General features: G+C 47.2%; 1 protein-coding gene across 10 annotated transcripts in view; it reads right to left on the bottom strand.

Moving 5' to 3' along the window:
* Positions 1-19,351, bottom strand: part of LOC121279045 (receptor-type tyrosine-protein phosphatase mu-like) — an 873,720-nt gene that overhangs the window by 58,672 nt on the left and 795,697 nt on the right. For all 10 annotated transcript variants that reach the window (XM_041189846.1, XM_041189847.1, XM_041189849.1 and 7 more), the window contains one exon: positions 16,101-16,198. In XM_041189846.1, the coding sequence (XP_041045780.1) occupies positions 16,101-16,198 (98 nt within the window). The remainder of the gene's footprint in view (positions 1-16,100; positions 16,199-19,351) is intronic.

Below are 19,351 nucleotides of genomic sequence, written 5' to 3'. Positions count from 1 at the left end.
GAAGAAAGAAAAATCTGCAGCAATGTAACATTTTCCAAATAACAGATGGCACATTTGATTTGTGGGCCTGTCTTGATTTTCTGATTGGAAATTTGGGTGCCAAAAGTGAAGCACCTTTTTTTTAAAAATTCATTCATGGGATGTGGGCATCACCAGCTCAGAGAGTATTTATGGCCCATCCCCAATTGCCCTTGTTCAGAGGGCATTTAAGAGTTAACTACATTGCTGTGGGTCTGAAGTCACATGTAGGGGAGGCCAGGTAAGGACAGCAGGTTTCCTTCCCTAATTGATGATCATTCACTAATGGACATTTGCAAAACAGAGGGATTTTAATGACAATCGGCAATGGTTTCACAGTCATTAGTCTCTTAATTCCAGATTTTTATTGGATTAAAATTCCACCATCTGCCAAGGTGGGATTTGAACCCAGGTCCCTGCAGCATTACCTCTGGGTTTCCGGTCTAGTGACAGTACCACTGCACCATCGCCGCTTACATGACTGATATACAGGGTGGAATCTTATCAATCCCATAGTGGTGGTTTTAGAGGTGGGAGGGCATTTTCTGAGAGATCTCAACAGAGGTGGGATCTGACTGGCAACACATCAGTTAACTGCACATTCGGGGGAAAATTGGTGACTGGTTCCCACTGAGGCTGAAGCCTGGCAGGTGCCAGGACGCAGCCTCCAGGCAGCTGACCAGAAGGCCAGCGAGACCTCCCTTAAGTTCCTGTCCCTAGAGCTGTATGGATCAGAGGACCAGAGCTGAGGCTACAGGGTTGCCCCTTCACACTGATGACCTGACAGCTGTGGCCACACTTACTTTTAACAAATCAAGAGATCTTCAGAGGGTGTCTACATAGTGAGAGATCCTCTTGTTCAAACTCCTACATCAGCAGCACCCACCTCCCCTGGTGCAGATGCCAGTTGTCCATGGCATTTGGTGCTCTGATTGGCCCTCCCGCCTGCAGAGCTTGCCCACCATCCCTAATCGGACAAGGCTCCTGGAGACCCACATATGGCCCCACAGCCCAAAAAATCTTCTAAGTGGAGAAGATTCTGCTGCTACATTCCAGTCTGTGGGCACTGGGTGGCCCACAAAGTCCAAGGAATGGAGTTCGGAGACAGGCTGTTTATAGTGATAAGGAAGGGCAAGATGCAGGAAGGCAAGTTTACAGGAGGTAGGTCTCTCTGTGCAAGGGGAACTGCAGCAAGGAAGCTGCTAAAGGAATGATGTTTTACCTTCGTGATTAAGAAATTTTGATCTCCTCACATATGTCTTTGGAGGTGGGGGTGGGAGTGGGGAGGGGTTTAAAGGTAGTTGGTATTTGAGAAAGAGGAGCCTGGGGGTTATCTATCCTCCTCTCATCCTAACTCAAACTCATTCATTGGCCAGATATTGGATCTATGAAATTTCATGTCTCCCTCAATCTTTTCACCCTCTTGCCACTCAAAACTGGCATCTCCTAGTCAATGATCCAAAATGGTCCTGGCTTCACACTGGCACTGAGAAGTGGGCAGGTTGACCACTCCTCCAACTTACTGCCTTATTTTGTGTGTTTCTTGAAAATTGGCCCCATTGTGCCTTCACAGATTAGCAGTCCTGGCAATAGCACCCCTGATTCCAAAGTAACATTACTCTTGCACGACGTGTAAGATATCTTCACTGGATAAGGAGTAAAACTATGGTAACTGGAAATTTAGTTACATCAGTGTCATTATACATAAATGCTCTCAGTGTGGAAATACCTGAGTAACTGCACAAGCAAAAAGAAATTCTAATAAGTCTTTATTAGGCAGCTGGTACCTCAGATTTCAATGCACCTGATGTACAACAGTGATGATTCAATAGGTCATAATACGGTAGCTTTTGCTGGGTACCTGAAATAAGCCGCTTCACCATCTGAGCACACAGCAGTCTACTGATGAGCTGTCCATTACACTAAATATATTTTCCTGCTCAACATATTGAAAAATCATTAAGTAAAATTGCCACTCGAGCTTTTGCAGTTTATAGTAATAGGAGTGTTGGCAAAGGCAGCAGATGGGTCTTTGTTAACAGCACATCAGAGGTTTTAGTCCCAGCACAGGTGGGGCAGATGTGAGCAGTTGTATGATATGTTGTTGGATAAATGGTTTATGGCATTTCGTGTGGGTTCATTAGATGAAAACAGCCAAAACACAGCTTTCGTGTGACTTGAATAGCAAGAGCAAACATGGCAGTCGGTGCCGAGAAACCTCTCAGACTACAGCCCTTCACTGATAGGGTACAAACAAGGAGCTGCATTCATATCTATGAGCAACATTTTGAAAATGACAGGCAGTGACAGATGAGCCAAATCCCAGCCTGAGGCTCCTAAATATCCTGAATCATTGGCAGCAGGTGCTCGCCCACCTTTGGGAATCTCGTGCCAGAGCATTGCTTCATTAATAATGTTTAAAAATTGCTTTGGGAGTGTAGATGGGCCAGGGGAGAGAGAAGGTAACTCAGATACAATTCAAATGTCAAAGAAGGTAAGATTCCCTTGGTAGGAAAGATTTTGTTTTGGACTATTCTGGCTGTTGTCATTTTGTTTTCACTATGTTGCTGCGATTCGATTGATGAGCTAGATCATGTTGTGTGGTAAAAAGTTTTTTTTTCTTAACTGACACGTTTCTTGCAAACACAAACTAAAAACAGGCGAAGAGCGCATTCAGTAGTGCACATGGTGTGTTAACTCAACTTTAGTGCAATTGCTCAGCTGAGAAAAGAGATATGTCGGAGCTTTTTGTCTTGCACTCATCAGGACACTTCGCAAGAATTCCCATATAAGGAGAAAACAACAATTTATACTGTATGAGAAGAGAGTGCTGATTAGTTGACAAGTGGACCCAGCAACATGAGATACGTATCTTCGATGGAACGGTACCTAACCTCCTACCCCTCGTGTATTTCCGATATGTAGATGATACGTTTGCTGTATTTAAATCCACAGCTGCATGTAACAATTTCCTTAAATGTCTTAATGGGATCCATTCTGCACTCAAATTCAATTTTGAAATGGTACAGTTATTAAACTAGACGTACTAGTTAAGAAATCTGCCAGGGGTTTCACTACCACTATCTACTGCAAGCCTCCCTTTGCTGGTCAGTATACGCATTGGGATTCTTACAGTTCCATGCACTACAAGGTTGGTCTTATCAGAAACCTTGTAAAGAGGCCCAAGCTATTTGTTCATCATACAAGCGTGATGCTGAAATAGGGCTCATTAAAGACATCCTGTGGGATGATGGCTATCCTAACCAAGTCGTTTTGCGCTGTATATCACGCAAACTCATGAACAGGCCTAAGGCTGTCACGCTCGGCCCTGAAAAGTGCCCAGTCTACCTCAGGTTACGCTGGAAGGGCAAGAAATCTCAAAAATTTGAGCAACAGGTCTAGCTAGCTGTTTCACACGCTGCTACTATGCAGTAGCAACACGAGTGGTATTTGCTAACAGAATGCTGCCATCAAGCCAAAAGGATATTCAGTCTATCACACAAATGAGTAATGTGGCATATGAATTTCAATGCTAGTGTGATGCTAGGTACAGAGGCCACATGTAGGCCGTATGAGAAAGGATGTTTTACCCGCCAGCTGCAATGGCGGGTTTTCGCACCGTATCATCCCATTCCAGGTGTATCCCACCTTGTTAATAATGCATTCATCGGAAACACACCGGATCACTGGCGGACGGGCTTGGATTTGCCTGGCCCACCCTGACCTCTGTGCTTCCTCGCTCTGGGTGCCATACTTAAAGCACAACAGAGCATTACTTCATGTCTACAGACCAGGAATGCTCCAGGCGACCGATGACCCTGAAAGCAAAGAAGACGGCAGCTCCCAAGTTTAGCGATGCCTGTCTGAGGCGCCAGCTGAGTGGAGTGGAAGGCCACCACGATGTCCTCTGCCCCCGCTCTGGCCACAGGAAGTCCACTAGAGTCACCAATCAGGCCTGGGAGGTGACGGCAGTGGCAGTCAGCATCGCTGGAGCACAGAGGTCAGTCAAGCAGTGGAGGAAGAGGATGAATGCTCTCATCCGTTCCGCCAGGGTAAGCCAACCAGCTCACCACTCTCAACTCACACGCCCACAAACCCACACATCCATATGGATCTCACACCTCAAGGGAAACACCACTAACTCTCACGCACACCCTTACATCTCCATGAGGCTCATACACTCTGGAGCTCACATCCTCACCCCACCCATGGCTCTGCTCACCACACAAACATTCCACATAGTGCCATGTGTCCCTCTCACACTCTCTCCATCTGTTTTCATGCAGGAGAAGTTGGCTCACAGCAGCAGGGAGAGGTCCCAGACCAGGGATGGAGTTGCCCACATTAGGCCCCTCATTCATTTTGAGGAGCGTGCCATCACGCTGACTGGTGATGATGTGGACCATGACTGCATCGATGGTGAGATCAGCAGTGAACACCCATGTGAGGATCTGGCACCACATCGTCCCTCTCTCAATGCAACTGTGAGCATTCTCTCTGCTGCTTTTGACTCTGCTGCCATCTGCTAATTGCCTCTACTTTGGTTCTCAGGGAGCTCTGTCAAGCAACCGATGCCCTCAGCCAGCCAGGTCCTCAGCTCTATCCAGGTCCTCACCTCCAGCCAAGAGGACACCTCCTCCATTGTAGAACTGGAAATAAGCAGCCTGGAAGACCCTTCATGAGCTTACCCACACCCTCCACCTGCGCAGATACACACACCTTGGTAGGACCTAGATCTAGAGCAGGCTCAGGTTCACAATCTAATGGCCACTGCACGGGCACGTGTCCGCAGCGGGAAGAGGCAGGTTCAGCCGAGCTCCCCAGCACTCAGAGGATTGCTGGGGAAAAGGCATTTGATGATGAGCCTCTGGATTCAAGTCAGATGATGAGCCTCTGGATTCGGTCTTCCAACTCATCGTGTAGAATCACAGAATCACAGTCAGCAGAAGGGGAACAGCATGCAGATCTGTTGCAAGCCCTCAACAGAGTGACATGTGAGTTGGAGGAGTATGTCCATCTGCTCTCTGATGAGGTGGTGCCCACATTAGTGCAGATGGAGGTCTCCATGGGAAGGATGGCAAACGCCTTGGAGACCCTGGTCCAGCAGAACCGGGAGATGCACGCAGACCTGTACTCCATCGCGGTAGCCATTGGTGAGTTCCTGCAGTGGCAATGCAAGAGGGAAACTGGGCACCTTGACATCCCTCTAGGTGCTTCTGCCCCTCAAGCAGTCATGCCAGGGCCCTCGGGCACTCGAAGGCAGGAGGAACAGCAACTGGACACCCTGGGATAATTAGCTCCCTTTGAATCCCCTTTGCTTGTGCCCCCTTCAACCTCATCCCCTGTCACTGCAGAGGGAGCAGCTGGCCCACAGGAGGACAGCCAAAGAACCTGGGGTCCTCAAGGCCTCAGCTCTCCAGAGGATGCATGCTGAAGTCATAGAGGCAACAGGGCCAGTCATTGCACAGGATGTCTCCACCCGTGCTGCGGATCTCAGGGCAGCACCTAGAAGATGGGGTCATCCAAAATAACAAAAATAGGTGGGAAGGCAAGAGGTATGGATGACATAAGGACTCTACAGAGGGATATAGACAGGTTAAGCGAGTGGGCAAAAATATGGCAGATGGAAGATAATGTGGGAAAATGTGAGGTTATGCACTTTGGCAGGAAGAATAGAGGAGCTGAATATTATTTAAATGGAGAAAGACTGCAGAAAGTTGCAGCACAGAGGGATTTGGGAGTCCTCCTGCATGAATCCCAAAAAGCTAACATACAAGTTCAACAGGTAATGGGAAGGCAAATGGAATGTTGGCCTTTATTTCAAAGGGAATGGAGTATAAAAATAGGGAAGTCTTGCTAAAATGACACAAGGCACTAGATAGACCACACCTAGAATACTTTGGTCCCCTTATCTAAGGAAAGATATACTGGCATTGGAAGTTGTCCAGAGAAGGTTCACTAGGTTGATCCCGGGTATGGAGGGGTGGAGTAGGTTGGACCTGTACGCATTGGAGTTTAGGAGAATGAGAGGTGACCTTATTAAAACATATAAAATTCTTAGGGGGTTTGACAGCGTAGATGCTGAGAGGTTGTTTCCCCTTGTGGGAGAGTCTGGGACCAGAGGGCATAATCTCAGAGTAAGGAGTCACCCATTTAAAACAGAGATGAGGGGGAGTTTCTTCTCTCAGAGGGTAGTCAATCTGTGGAATTGTTTACTGCAGAGAGCTGTAGAGGCTGGGTCATTAAGTATATTCAAGGCTGAGATAGGCAGATTTTTAATCAGTGAAGAAATCAAGGGTAACGGGGAAAAGGCAGGAAAATAGAGTTGAGGATTATCAGATCAGCCATGATCTCATTGAATGGCAGAGCAGACTCAATGGGTCGAAAGGCCTACTTCTGCGCCTTTGTCTTATGGTCTTATGGCCCAGGAAAGTAAAGAAATTCTGATAACATGTGGTTGCATGGGTGAACACATTTTGTCACTTTATAATCTGAAAATTACATCACTTTCACTGAGTAATGTGGAATGTTGCCTTTCAGCTTCATTGACAGGCTTTGTGAGTCCTCCCACTGCATTCACCGCCTCCCTACCCCCTACCGCCCCCACACCCCACTAGCAGCTCACTTGCACGCTGAGTAATTCTGGAGGGAGAAGTGTGTGTGTAGCAGGGCCTTTCAGATCTATGTGCAAGCTCTCTGCCATATACGCGGATCCTTCCTCCATCATACTCATCTCACTGTCCTGAGCATTTTCAATGCTGCCTGCTGAGGCTCTCTTTCAGTTGTCCATCTGAGCTGACCGCTCATCACACTTCCATGCAGCACCTGTGCCCATTCGACACGAGGCTCCGCTCACTGTCGATTCAGACAGCCATGGTAGCTGTTAAGTTTTTCCTCAGCTCCCCTATTCTTTCCCCTAACCCAGTCATCTATGTCCCTTCCCCCATCTCTGTTGACCCCCTGGCACCACCTTCCACCTCCCCACTGTCACCTACCAACCCAAACTCTTTTCTTTCCAAGATGTCCAGGTGAACATGCATGTTCCCTACCTTCCGAGAATCTCATCCCCAAGGTCTGTGTCTGTCTTTGAGTTGCCACCCTCACCATCCCTTCTACTGCCACTGTCACACCCTCACCCTCCCACACTTCTCCCTCTGCCCCTTTTCATACCCACCAATCCCTCCTACCACACCTACCTTCAGTTAGCTCCCCGGAGGCAGTCATTGACTCCAAAGACCCCTCCCTTACATGTTCACCTGGAAATCCTCCCTTTAGTCCTTTCTTGACCCTTACTCCCTCCTTCACACTTACTCCTTCACCTCCACCCCCACCCCCCCCCCCCCCCAAGGTACCTTCCTCCCCCGGACTCTTTCCCCCCTCCAAACTCCTTCCCCCCTCTTCGAACCCCTTCTCCCCTCCAAACCTCTTCCCACCCGCCAATATCCTTCCTCCCCTTGGACTGCTTCCCTTCCAAACCCCTTCCGCCCTCCAAACTCTTTTCCCCTCTCTGAACTCCTTCCCTTACACCTTCCTCACCCATTACACCTACCTCCCCACTTGCCGCATTTTCCCCTATTACACCCGCGTGCTTCCGTATCCCCTCCTCCTCTCCCAAACTCACCCCCTGACTCCTTTGTCCCCCCCTTCCAACCTCACCCCCCGACACCTTCATCCTGCCCCACACCCTCATTCCCCAACAATTTCATTCCCTCTGCCAACCTCACCTCCACCAACATCTTCCTTCCCCCAATTCCAACCTCAACCCCCCCACCCCCCACCACCCCCGTGCCGAGCACACTTTCCTCTCCCACTCATAGCTGGACCTTCCTCTCCCCGCCTCGCTGATCTTCCGGAGCAGCCCATATCCAAGACCATGATGTTCCGAAGCAGACCAGGGACATCAACAGAGACCTCCCAATTTCTGTGAACTGCTTTGTGACAGAGCCATGTCCATGAGAATCCACCCAGCATGCGATGCCATGTTCCTCTAGGGTTCGGTAGCTGTAAGGCTCCAGCATCTTCTGCTCCTCATATGTCAGTGATCTGAGCAAGGCCATAATGGTAAATCTCGACATCTACATGTCACACATGTCCAGACATGGTTTGGCCAGCGTTACCGCTGGTGTAACGGTAAATTTGGCGGAGGGGACAATTCCAGTCGGGCCTTACCTTGCATACCATTACCGGGATGTAAAGCGGGTTCACACCTGCTTCCAGAAGGATTGGTGTTCTGCCATGGTGGACACAACCGGATGATCCCACTGTTTTTTCATGGCAGCGTGAAACTGATTTTTGACCTTCTCTCTATATTGTCCTCACCGCCTGCCATGACGCCCAATGCCAACGGGGCCGGAAAATTCTGGCCTCAGTGTGCTAAGAATTATGTTGACAACCAATTTAAAATTGTCAGTTGGGCTCACAGTGTGGTACATTTGCATGCACTAGAAGCTACATATATTAATACACACGGCCCTTTTCTTTCTAGACAGAAAGAATATGTACACACATTGTGCCTGTTTCAACTAAACAAAATAAGTAACAGCCATTCAATGACTTATTCCTCAGCTCATTGCCTTGACCAATCAGGATCAAGCTGCCTGTTTCAAATTTCAAACAATGTTTGGCAGTTAACTGTCAACAGCCATCAATTGGTTCTCCATAGCATTCTCCATAGCAATTGAGTCCAATTGCCAACGAATCAGCACTCTCTTCTCATACAGTATAAATTGATGCATTCCCCTTATATTGATACTGTTGCGAAATGTCCTGATGAGAGCAAAACAAAAAGCTTCGACATGTCTTTTTTCAGCAATACTCAAGTTCTGTACTACAAAATGACTAATTACTCAGCTCTTCCTTGAAGCTGCCTGGTTGATGTTCTGTAACTACAACACTGAAAAAACAAATCTTTTTATTAAGAGCTTCCATCTCACCGAAGAGCCTTCAGGCCAAACCACATCCAAAAACCTGCCCTGAAAACTCTGCTCAGCTTTTGACAGCTGTGACCAATTCCTCCACAGCAGCTGAGGCAATCCACAACATTCTAAAACAATCAATAACATTCTAAATAAAACAATCCACAATATGTTTTTAAAATGGTCAATTCACCCTCTCTCCCATTGTTAACAGATCCTTTAAACAATTCCAGGGCCAGGATTTTATGGCCCCTCCTGGACAGCACGATATTACTGTCCCGCTGAACTGAATGGAGATTTAAATGGCCAATTGCATCTGCTGGGGGGAGACACCACAGCGGGGCCCAGTATTCAGATTTGCATCTTTGCCAAAAACTAATGAGTTCTTCCTCAAACCATACCCGATGGGCTGGATTTTATGGCCCCTAATTGCGTATTTGATGCTGGGGTGTTCATTAAAAAAAAGCAGGTGGTCTTCTCACAATCTTCCCAGCCACCTCTGACCTGTCTCCCATTTTATGGTGGGCAGGGAAGACATGAGGCAGTCTGTCCTTTCTTAGGCCTATTGATGTCTTTGCATGGTCAAGTGGCCTCATTCCACCTCCTCTGCTATTTTACCTGCAGCAGGGGAAGGCTGGTAGCCTGGCAGCTCTCACTGGGTGGGCTACTGTTCGTCAAGAAGGCGCCATACCTTTAGGAGCTTCCCTATGCCCATCAGAGGCACACCCACCCCACCACAAGATTTGAATTCCCTCTTTAACCCTCCCCCCTGGATCTGTCTAACTTGGACCCCACCCCCTCTGACCCCCTCACTGGGGTCTCCCAGCCAGGCCCTTGCAAATCCCAGACTTACCTCTGAGTCTGAGCGCCATGGGGTGGATTTTACAGCCTCCCACGGCTTATTTGAAAGCGGGAGGCGGGGGGTATGTAAAATATAGTGGGATGCCAGCCTATCACCTTCCTGCCCACCCCTGACCTGTTCCCCATATTATGGGGTGAAGATGGCCACTCATTCTGCCTCCGCCACTATAGTACGTTGGGGACGATGAAAGGAAAGTGACCGGCCTATCAGGTTTCACTGCATAGGCTAAAGGCAGGAAGGGGGGTGATACCTATGGTGGGTCCCAGCTGCCCATTTAGGACATCCCGCCCAAGATTGTATCACTAATCCTCTCTCCTTTGTGCCTCCCCCCCAGCCTCTAAAACATGACACCCTCCCACCCAGCTCCCAAACCTCCACTGGGGTCTCTAATCTCTGCCTGACCAAAAAGCACGGACTTCCCTTAAGTCTGGAAGACAACTTCAATTCTTCTCGGGATTGTAGTCTCAGCAAGAACCTCTACTGTGTTCTGGCGCTGCTGGGACTACAGAAGCAATCAGATTGGCTGGCAGCTCTCGAGGGCGGGACTTACTACTCTTGAGGGGCGGAGGTCCCACTCTCGAATCATTAAGGCCACCCCCAGCGTATTTTCGCTGCAGCCAGATTTAAAAGCCGGTGAGGTGCCAACCGACTTTTTGACTGGGGGTTGGGGACTATGTCCCCCTGTAAAATTCACCCCCATGACTCGTCTTCCTTGGGGATTGCCTGTAGTCACAACAGTACCCGCTGCTCGATCCTGGCGGTTAGGACTACAGAGCTGCTGGCCAATCAGATTGGTGGGCTGCTCCCTAGGGTGAGACTTCCTCGCATTTGGAGATGGATGTCCCACTTTCAATCGATTCAGGCTGCTCCCAGCGTGTTATCACTGGGACAGTCAGATTCGGAGTTGGTGGGCTCAAGACTGACTTCTCCATTAGGTGGGTTGGGAACATGTGGGTAGGGTAGCGGGGTAAGGGTGGTAAGGGGTAGGGTGGTAGGTGGATAGGGTGGCATGCGGGTAGGGTTTCATGCGGGTAGGTAGCTAGATGGGGGTCAAGGGGGTAGTGAAATCTGCTCAGGGAGGTAGTCGGGCTGGGTTAGGAGGTATGGTCACGTCGGGGATTATTCAAAACAAAAACAGAATTACCTGGAAAAACTCAGCAGGTCTGGCAGCATCAGCGGAGAAGAAAAGAGTTGACGTTTCGAGTCCTCATGACCCTTCGACAGAACTGATTGAATATTAGAAGAGGGGTGAAATATAAGCTGGTTTAAGGTGGGGGGAGAGAAGTGGTGGGGGTTGTAGGGACAAGCAAGCAGTCGTAGGAGCAGATAATCAAAAGATGTCACAGACAAAGGAACAAAGAAGTGTTGAAGGTGGTGATATTATCTAAACGAATGTGCTAATTAAGAGTGGATGGCAGGGCACTCAAGGTACAGCTCTAGTGGGGGTGGGGTGGAAAGACTAGCAGGGCATACAAGATTTAAAAATAATGGAAATAGGTGGGAAAAGAAAAATCTATATAAATTATTGGAAAAAGCAAAAGGAAGGGCGAAGAAACAGAAAAGGGGTGGGGATGGAGGAGGGAGTTCAAGATCTAAAGTTGTTGAATTCAATATTCAGTCCGGAAAGCTGTAAAGTGCCTAGTCGGAAGATGAGGTGCTGTTCCTCCAGTTTGTGTTGGGTTTCACTGGAACAATGCAGCAAGCCAAGGACAGACATGTGGGCAAGAGAGCAGGGTGGAGTGTTAAAATGGCAAGCGACAGGGAGGTTTGGGTCATTCTTGCGGACAGACCGCAGGTGTTCTGCAAAGTGGTCGCTCGGTTTACGTCTGGTCTCTCCAATGTAGAGGAGACCGCATTGGGAGCAACGAATGCAATAGACTAAGTTGGGGGAAATGCAAGTGAAATGCTGCTTCACTTGAAAGGAGTGTTTGGGTCCTTGGATGGTAAGGAGAGAGGAAGTGAAGGGGCAGGTGTTGCATCTTTTGCATGGGCATGGGGAGGTGCAGTAGGTGGGGGTTGAGGAGTAGGGGGTGATGGAGGAGTGGACCAGGGTGTCCCGGAGGGAACGATCCCTATGGAATGCCGCCGGGGGGGTGAAGGGAAGATGTGTTTGGTGGTGGCATCATGCTGGAGTTGGCGGAAATGGCGGAGGATGATCCTTTGAATGCGGAGGCTGGTGGGGTGATAAGTGAGGACAAGGGGGACCCTATCATGTTTCTGGGAGGGAGGAGAAGGCGTGAGGGCAGATGCGTGGGAGATGGGCTGGACACGGTTGAGGGCCCTGTCAACAACCGTGGGTGGAAAACTTCAGTTAAGGAAGGAGGAGGACATGTCAGAGGAACTGTTTTTGAAGGTAGCATCATCAGAACAGATGCGATGGAGGTGAAGGAACTGAGAGAATGGGATGGAGTTCTTACATGAAGCGGGGTGCGAGGAGCTGTAGTCGAGGTAGCTGTGGGAGTCGGTAGGCTTGTAATGGATATCAGTGGACAGTCTATCACCAGAAATTGAGACAGAGAGGTCAAGGAAGGGAAAGGAAGTGTCAGAGATGGGAAATGTGAAAATGATGGAGGGGTGGAGATTGGAAGCAAAATTAATAAATTTTTCCAAGTCCCAACGAGAGCATGAAGCAGCACTGAAGTAATCATCGATGTACCGGAGAAAGAGTTGTGGGAGGGGGCCAGAGTAGGACTGGAACAAGGAATGTTCCACATTCCCCGTAAAGAGACAGGCATAGCTGGGGCCCATCCGGGTACCCATAGCCACACCTTTTATTTGGAGGAAGTGAGAGGAGTTAAAGGAGAAATTGTTCAGTGTGAGAACAAATTCAGCCAGATGGAGGAGAGTAGTCTTCAAATGATCATCCTCCACCATTTTTGCTAACTCCAGCATGATGCCACCACCAAACACATCTTCCCTTCGCCGCCCCCCCACCCCCCCCACGGCATTCCGTAGGGATCGTTCCCTCCGGGACACCCTGGTCCACTCCTCCATCACCCCCTGCTCCTCAACCCCTACCTATGGTACCTCCCCATGCCCACGCAAAAGATACAACACCTGCCCCTTCACTTCCTCTCTCCTCACCGTCCAAGGGCCCAAACACTCCCTTTCAAGTGAAGCAGCATTTCACTTGCATTCCCCCCAACTTAGTCTACTGTATTCGTTGCTCCCAATGCGGTCTCCTCAACATTGGAGAGACCAAACGTAAACTGGGCGACCCCTTTGCAGAACACCTGCGGTCTGTCCGCAAGAAAGACCCAAACCTCCCTGTCGCTTGCCATTTTAACACTCCACCCTGCTCTCTTATATCTGTCCTTGGCTTGCTGCATTGTTCCGGTGAAGCTTAACGCAAACTGGAGGAACAGCACCTCATCTTCCAACTGGGCACCTTACAGCCTTCCGGACTGAATATTGAATTCAACAACTTTAGATCTTAAACCGCCTCCTCCATCCCCACCCCCTTTCCGTTTCTTCCCCCTTCCTTTTGTTTTTTCCAATAATTTATATAGATTTTTCTTTTCCCACCTATTTTCATTATTTTTAAATCTTGTATGCCCTGCTAGTCGTTCCACCCCACCCCCACTAGAGCTGTACCTTGAGTGCCCTGCCATCCATTCTTAATTAGCACATTCATTTAGATCATATCACCACCTTCAACACTTCTTTGTTCCTTTGTCTGTGACATCTTTTGATTATCTGCTCCTATCCCTGCTTGCTTGTCCCTACAACCACATCCCCCCACTTCTCTCCCCCCCACCGCACCCCCCACCAACCTTAAACCAGCTTATATTTCACCCCTCTTCTAATATTCAGTCAGTTCTGTTGAAGGGTCATGAGGACTCGAAACGTCAACTCTTTTCTTCTCCGCCGATGCTGCCAGACCTGCTGAGTTTTTCCAGGTAATTCTGTTTTTGTTTTGGATTTCCAGCATCCACAGTTTTTTGTTTTTATCTCGAGGATTATTTAGGTCAGGTCAAGGTGTAGTCAGGTGGTGGGGCTAGTCAGGTCTTGATAGGAGGAATAGTCAAGTCGGGTTGGGGGGTGTTGTTTGGCAGTTGTAGTAGGGGGGCATCTGGTCGGGTCAGGGGGTAGTCAGGGCACCAGGGGTAAAGTCGGGGTTTCAGAGTGAATGAGTGGGGATGGGGTGTGGGGGGATCAGTTCTGTTGTTACCCAGGAGTTAGACTAGGATTTTCCTGTCTGAAACTTCCTCGGTAACTATCCAGGTTAGTAATTGTCTGAAGTCTCTGATTCTAACTCAGAATCAGAGACTACCTAGGGCTCCCAGCAAGCACCTTGGGCCATAAGTCCAATCTCCAACAACCTGGAGATCGGACGGCCTAGGCCATACTGTTTACAAACAGACCAACAAGCGGGAGAAAGCTGTACCTCCACCCACCTATAGTAGCAGAGGTAACAAGGTAACTAAATAGATGTAATATATATGCTTATTTCCCCACAAGATGCATCCTCATTAGATTGAAATGAAGATTCATCAAATTACTTCCTGTGTTAACTAATCCTTTCTCAGGATCTTTAAAACTTAAAAATCCTTTGGGTGATTAATTTTGTTGAGTCCACCAGATCCACAGAAGGCCCAGAAAACTGGCATAAACTTCGCTAACACTGGTTCTTATCTTGGCTCTTCTGAAGTTGCAATGAACAGATGGAAAACCCCCACGAAAATTCACCCCCTCATCTCGCTTATGTATTCCTTTCTGTCCAGAGCTTTTAGGCTTTTACAATTGAAACTTAGTGTTACCTTGCCACTGACTCCCCGATTTATCTCTTTGGAATTCCAAAGGCAGTAATTCCGCCAGTTGTGCTGGGATCAGGCCTGCCTACGTCCTCCAACACTGACCCCTGCCAGAGCTTGTGGGGCCAGTGGGAGAGCAACTCATTTCCATTGGGACTGTGGGTGGAGGTGTCGTTTGGGATGTTCCTTTGATGACTAGCGTGTCAGCCAGGGCTCAGCTGATGGACCTTGAGCTCAGAAGGCCATGGATTCAAGTTCAACTCCAGGACTTGAGAACAAAAGTCAGGGCTGAAACGTCAGTGCTGCACTGCCAGAAGTGCTGTCTGACACATGAGATGTTAAAGCAAGGCCCTGTCTGCCATCTTAGGTGCTGGAACTATCTCCAAGAAGAGCAGGGGAGTTATCCCTGGCATTCTCGTCAATATTTATCCCTCAATCAACATCAGTAAAGCAGATTATCTGGTTGTTATCACATTGCTGCTTGTGGGAGCATGTTGTGAAAATTGACTATCATGCCTCCTACTATACAAAGCGAGTACGCTTCAAAAGCACTTCAGTGGATTATAAAGCACTTTGGGAAGTTCTGTGGTCATGAAAGCTGCCATGTATATTGAATTCTCTCATTTTATCTGTCCTATGCTGGTGAAAGCACTTTTTTTAAATTAGTTTATGGAATGTGGGCATTGTTGGCTAGTCCAGCATTTATTGCCCATCCCTAATTGCCTTGGGAAGGTGGGAATGAGCTGCCTTCGTGAACTGTTGCAGTTCATGTGATGTAGGAACACCCACAGTGATGTTAGGAAGTGAGTTCATGGAGTTTTACCCAGTGACAGTGAAGGAATGGCGATATATTTCCAAGTCAGGATAGTGTGTGGCTTGGAGGTGAACTTGCAGATGCTGGTGCTCCCATGCATCTACTGCCCTTGTCCTTCTAGGTGACAGAGGTCGTGGGTTTGGAAGGTGTTATTGAGTTGTTGTAGTGCATCTGGTAGATGGTACATACTGCTCCTATTGTGCATCAGTGGCAGAGGGAGTGAACATCTAAGGTTTAACAGCTTGTGTCTGTGCTAGCCATCAAACACCTATCTATTCTAATCCCATTTTCCAGCACTTGGGCCGCAACCCTGTATGTTCCAAGCCCCTCCCCCTCCAAAAGCACTACAAGGCAATCAAATCTCTGGACAAGGAGCTAAATCAGGAAAAGCGTAAACTTTCTTTTTTGAGGGTCCAGGGTGCCCAGTTAGGAAGGATGAAAGCAACAAGTCAGATCTCCTCCTCCTGTTTCCTATCTAATGACTCCTGAACATGTGGATATTGAGAGTGAAGTGGATCAGACCAGAGGGCAATGGACCCTGCGGTCAAACACTCATGGTTCCTTGAAGACATGGAAAGGTGACTAACAATACTGGAATGATACCACAAGGGAGAGGTGGGAACAAGACTGGAACAGCAACAAATAATCCTGTCCGGCACTGGCTCAACCAGATCCCTGTAAAGCTGAAGGAGAAACTGGCCTCTTGAAAAGACCGTTTCTCTGTGGGATACACTTACCCTTCCAACTTCCACCAGGTTTGTCACCATGACGATAGTGGCAGAATTTTCTTGCCAGATCATCCTCCAAAAATCATAGACGGTCTCTTGCATTGGTCCTGCACACGGATAAAAGGAGACCAGGCTTTACCACATGAGCAAAAAAATTAATAACCTATTGAGACAGGAAAACGTTCTAAATTTCCATTCTACACTCAGAGTGACCAAAACAGCACTAAACAGCAAGCTCTCTGATCAGGTTCCAAACTCCAAAGGGATAAGGCTTGCATTATGAAAAATACCAGAGGTAAAGAGTTGTTTTAAACAATTTCTTGTTTTAAAATCTTGGGCTTCAAAGAAAATAGGGTTAAAAACGTATTACTTTACAGCGAGGATTTCCTTTATGTTGTAGAAAATATCACAGGAATTAAGGAATCTGCTTGACTGCTTTTGTTCTTAAATGGTAAGAATTTCTCCAGCGAAACACAAAATAATATTGAAATATCAAATCGTCAAGCCTCCAAAAAGGAAACAGAAAGATGGTGTTCTTCTTTTACCCTCCTCTCCTGAATGTGTCAACTCTGCTGGTGGGCTGTGATTTGAAGATTGGGCCTGGTTCCCTGGCACTTACCCAACTGATCACAATTCATAAGTCAGCTTTGAGGTACTTTCCAACGTGGATGTAAAATGATATTTTACACAGGGTGCCACAATGGAGCAAACATCAGAGCCCAACATAATGGGAGATCATTGCCATATCGGCCCCATCATATCTGATTCAATGGACGTCTATGTTAATTTTTCCCCCAGTATTATCATTTTTTTAATATTCCATCAAAGTTTAACTTGAGAATCTACTAACGTAAAAACATAAGAAATAGGAGCACGATTAGGCCGTCTGGCCCCTTGAGCTTGTTTCGCCATTCAATAGCATCATTGCTAATCTGATCTTGGCCTCAACTCTGCTTTCCTGCCTGCTCCCCCATAGCCCTTAACCCCCTTGTCAATCAAAAATCTGTCTAACTCTGACCTGACCATATCAAATGACCAGCCTCCGCTGTTCTCTGGGGGAGAGAATTCTAACAACTAACAACCTTCTGAGAGAAGAAATTCCTCCTCATCTCCATCTTAAATGGAAGACTCCTAATTTTTAAAATGTGCCCGTAAGATCTAGCGCAAGGCTATGGACCAGGTGCTGGAAAGTGGAATTAAAAATGAACAGCTAGCTTCTTTTTTATCCTTTTATGGCTAGCGTGGACATGATAGGCTGAACTGCTTCCTTCTGCACTGTAACTTTTCTATGGTTCTATGGTTCTAGATTCTGTCACGAGAGGAAACATCCTCTCAACAACTACCCTGTCATGCCACCTTCACCTCAAAATCTTAATGGCTCAATAAGATCACCTCTCTTTCTTCTAAACTCTAGCTTATAGGCCCAACCTGCTCAACCTTTCCTCACCAGAAAACCTCTTCACCCCAGGAGTCAACCTAGTGAACCTTCTCTGAACTGCTTCCAATGCAAGTTTATCCCCTTTTTAATAAAGACCAAAACTGTACACAGTGCTCGAGGTATGGTCTCACCTATGCCTTGTACAGTTATAGTTAGACTTCCCTACTTTTATACAACCCCCTTAAAATGGAGGTGAACATTTCATTTGCTTTCCTAATTACTTGCTTAATCTGCATGCTCGCTTTTTGCAATTCATGTATGAAGACATTCAGATTCATCTGTAACATAGCATTCTGTAGTTTCTCTCCATTTAAATAATATTTTGATTTTTAATTCTTCCTGCCAATGGACAACCTCACACTTTCTCACAATATACTCCATTTGCCACATTTTTGCCCATTCACTTAACCTATTTATTTCATTTTGCATACTCTTTGGCCTGAATTTTCCAGCCCTACATGATGGTGGGATCTTCCAGTCCTACCGATGTGAACGGAGATTTCAATGGCTCATTGGCCCCACTGCAAGGGAACCCGCCGTGGGGGAGGGCTGGAAAATTTTGGCCTCTGTGTCGTCCTTACAACTCACTTTCCCACCTATCTTTGTATCATCAGCAAATTTGGCTATAATATTCTGTCCCTTCATCCAAGTCATTATTTTAAAGTAAGTAGTAAAAGAAGCAAAAGTGATATGATGAGAAACTTTTTTATTGCTGAAAAAAGAGACATGCTGTTGAAATTTTTCATCTTGCACTCATGAGGACAGATTCACAAGGATACCAATTATAAAGGGAACAATAATTTATACTGCATGAGAAGACAGTGCTGATTGGTTGGCAAGTGGACTCTATTGGTAGAGGCTTTTCCATGGAGAATGCACCAAAGAACAGTTAACTACCAAGCTTTTGTTTAAATTCAAACCATTCAGGCCGACTCTGATGGATCAAGGCATTGCCATGGGGAATGAACCAAGGAATAGTTTTCCCTAAGATTTGTTTAGTTGAAAAAGCACAATGCATGCAGTCCTTCTGTCTGCAAAGGACAGGCCCTGTGTGTGAATATATGTAGCTTCTAGCATGCATAAGTGAGCCACAATGTGAGCCTGACTGATAATCTTAAATTGGTTGTCAGTGTGATTCTTAGCACAATCAGGATTGTTTAGCAAGTGCTATCCAATCTCAGAATCACATCTAATGTTGGACATTGTGTTTTGAATTTTGCAAGCACAGGTTGATTGGGTAAGGTCAGGACTTTCCCTGTTGCGAACAGCCAAAAGGATATACTGTTTGATACGATCTGCCAGTCATTGGGATGTACGGCCTACATACCTGGAATCACACCGGCACTGAAATTCATATACCCCATTACTCATTTGTGTGATAGGCAGAATGTCTTTTTGGCTTGCTGGCAGCATCCTGTTGGTAGAAAATACCACTCATGTTGCTACTGCATTGGTTAACTTCTCCTGTTGCTTTTCATGACTAAAAATGGCGGCCCTAGGCTAATTCATGAGTTTGTGCGATACTCAGCAAGCAATGAAATGATCAGATCAGGCTAGCCATTATCCCGCAGGGTGGCTCTGATGTGCTCTATTTCAGCACCAAGCATGCTTGGTGAGCAAATGGCTTGGGCCCAATTTACAAGGTTGTCGATAAGGCCAATGTTATAGCGTGTGGAACTGTGGAATCCCAAAACGTATATTGACTAGTGAAGGTAGGCTTGCAGTAGACAGTAGTAGAGAACCCACTGGCAGATTTCTCAACTACCACATCGAGAAAAGGAAGCTCATTTGACTGCTCGATTTCAAAGGTGAATTTGTGCGC

This window comes from Carcharodon carcharias, chromosome 6 (assembly GCF_017639515.1).
Source record: "Carcharodon carcharias isolate sCarCar2 chromosome 6, sCarCar2.pri, whole genome shotgun sequence".
Classification (NCBI taxonomy): domain Eukaryota; kingdom Metazoa; phylum Chordata; class Chondrichthyes; order Lamniformes; family Lamnidae; genus Carcharodon; species Carcharodon carcharias.
This window is presented reverse-complemented; position numbering and strand designations above follow the sequence as displayed.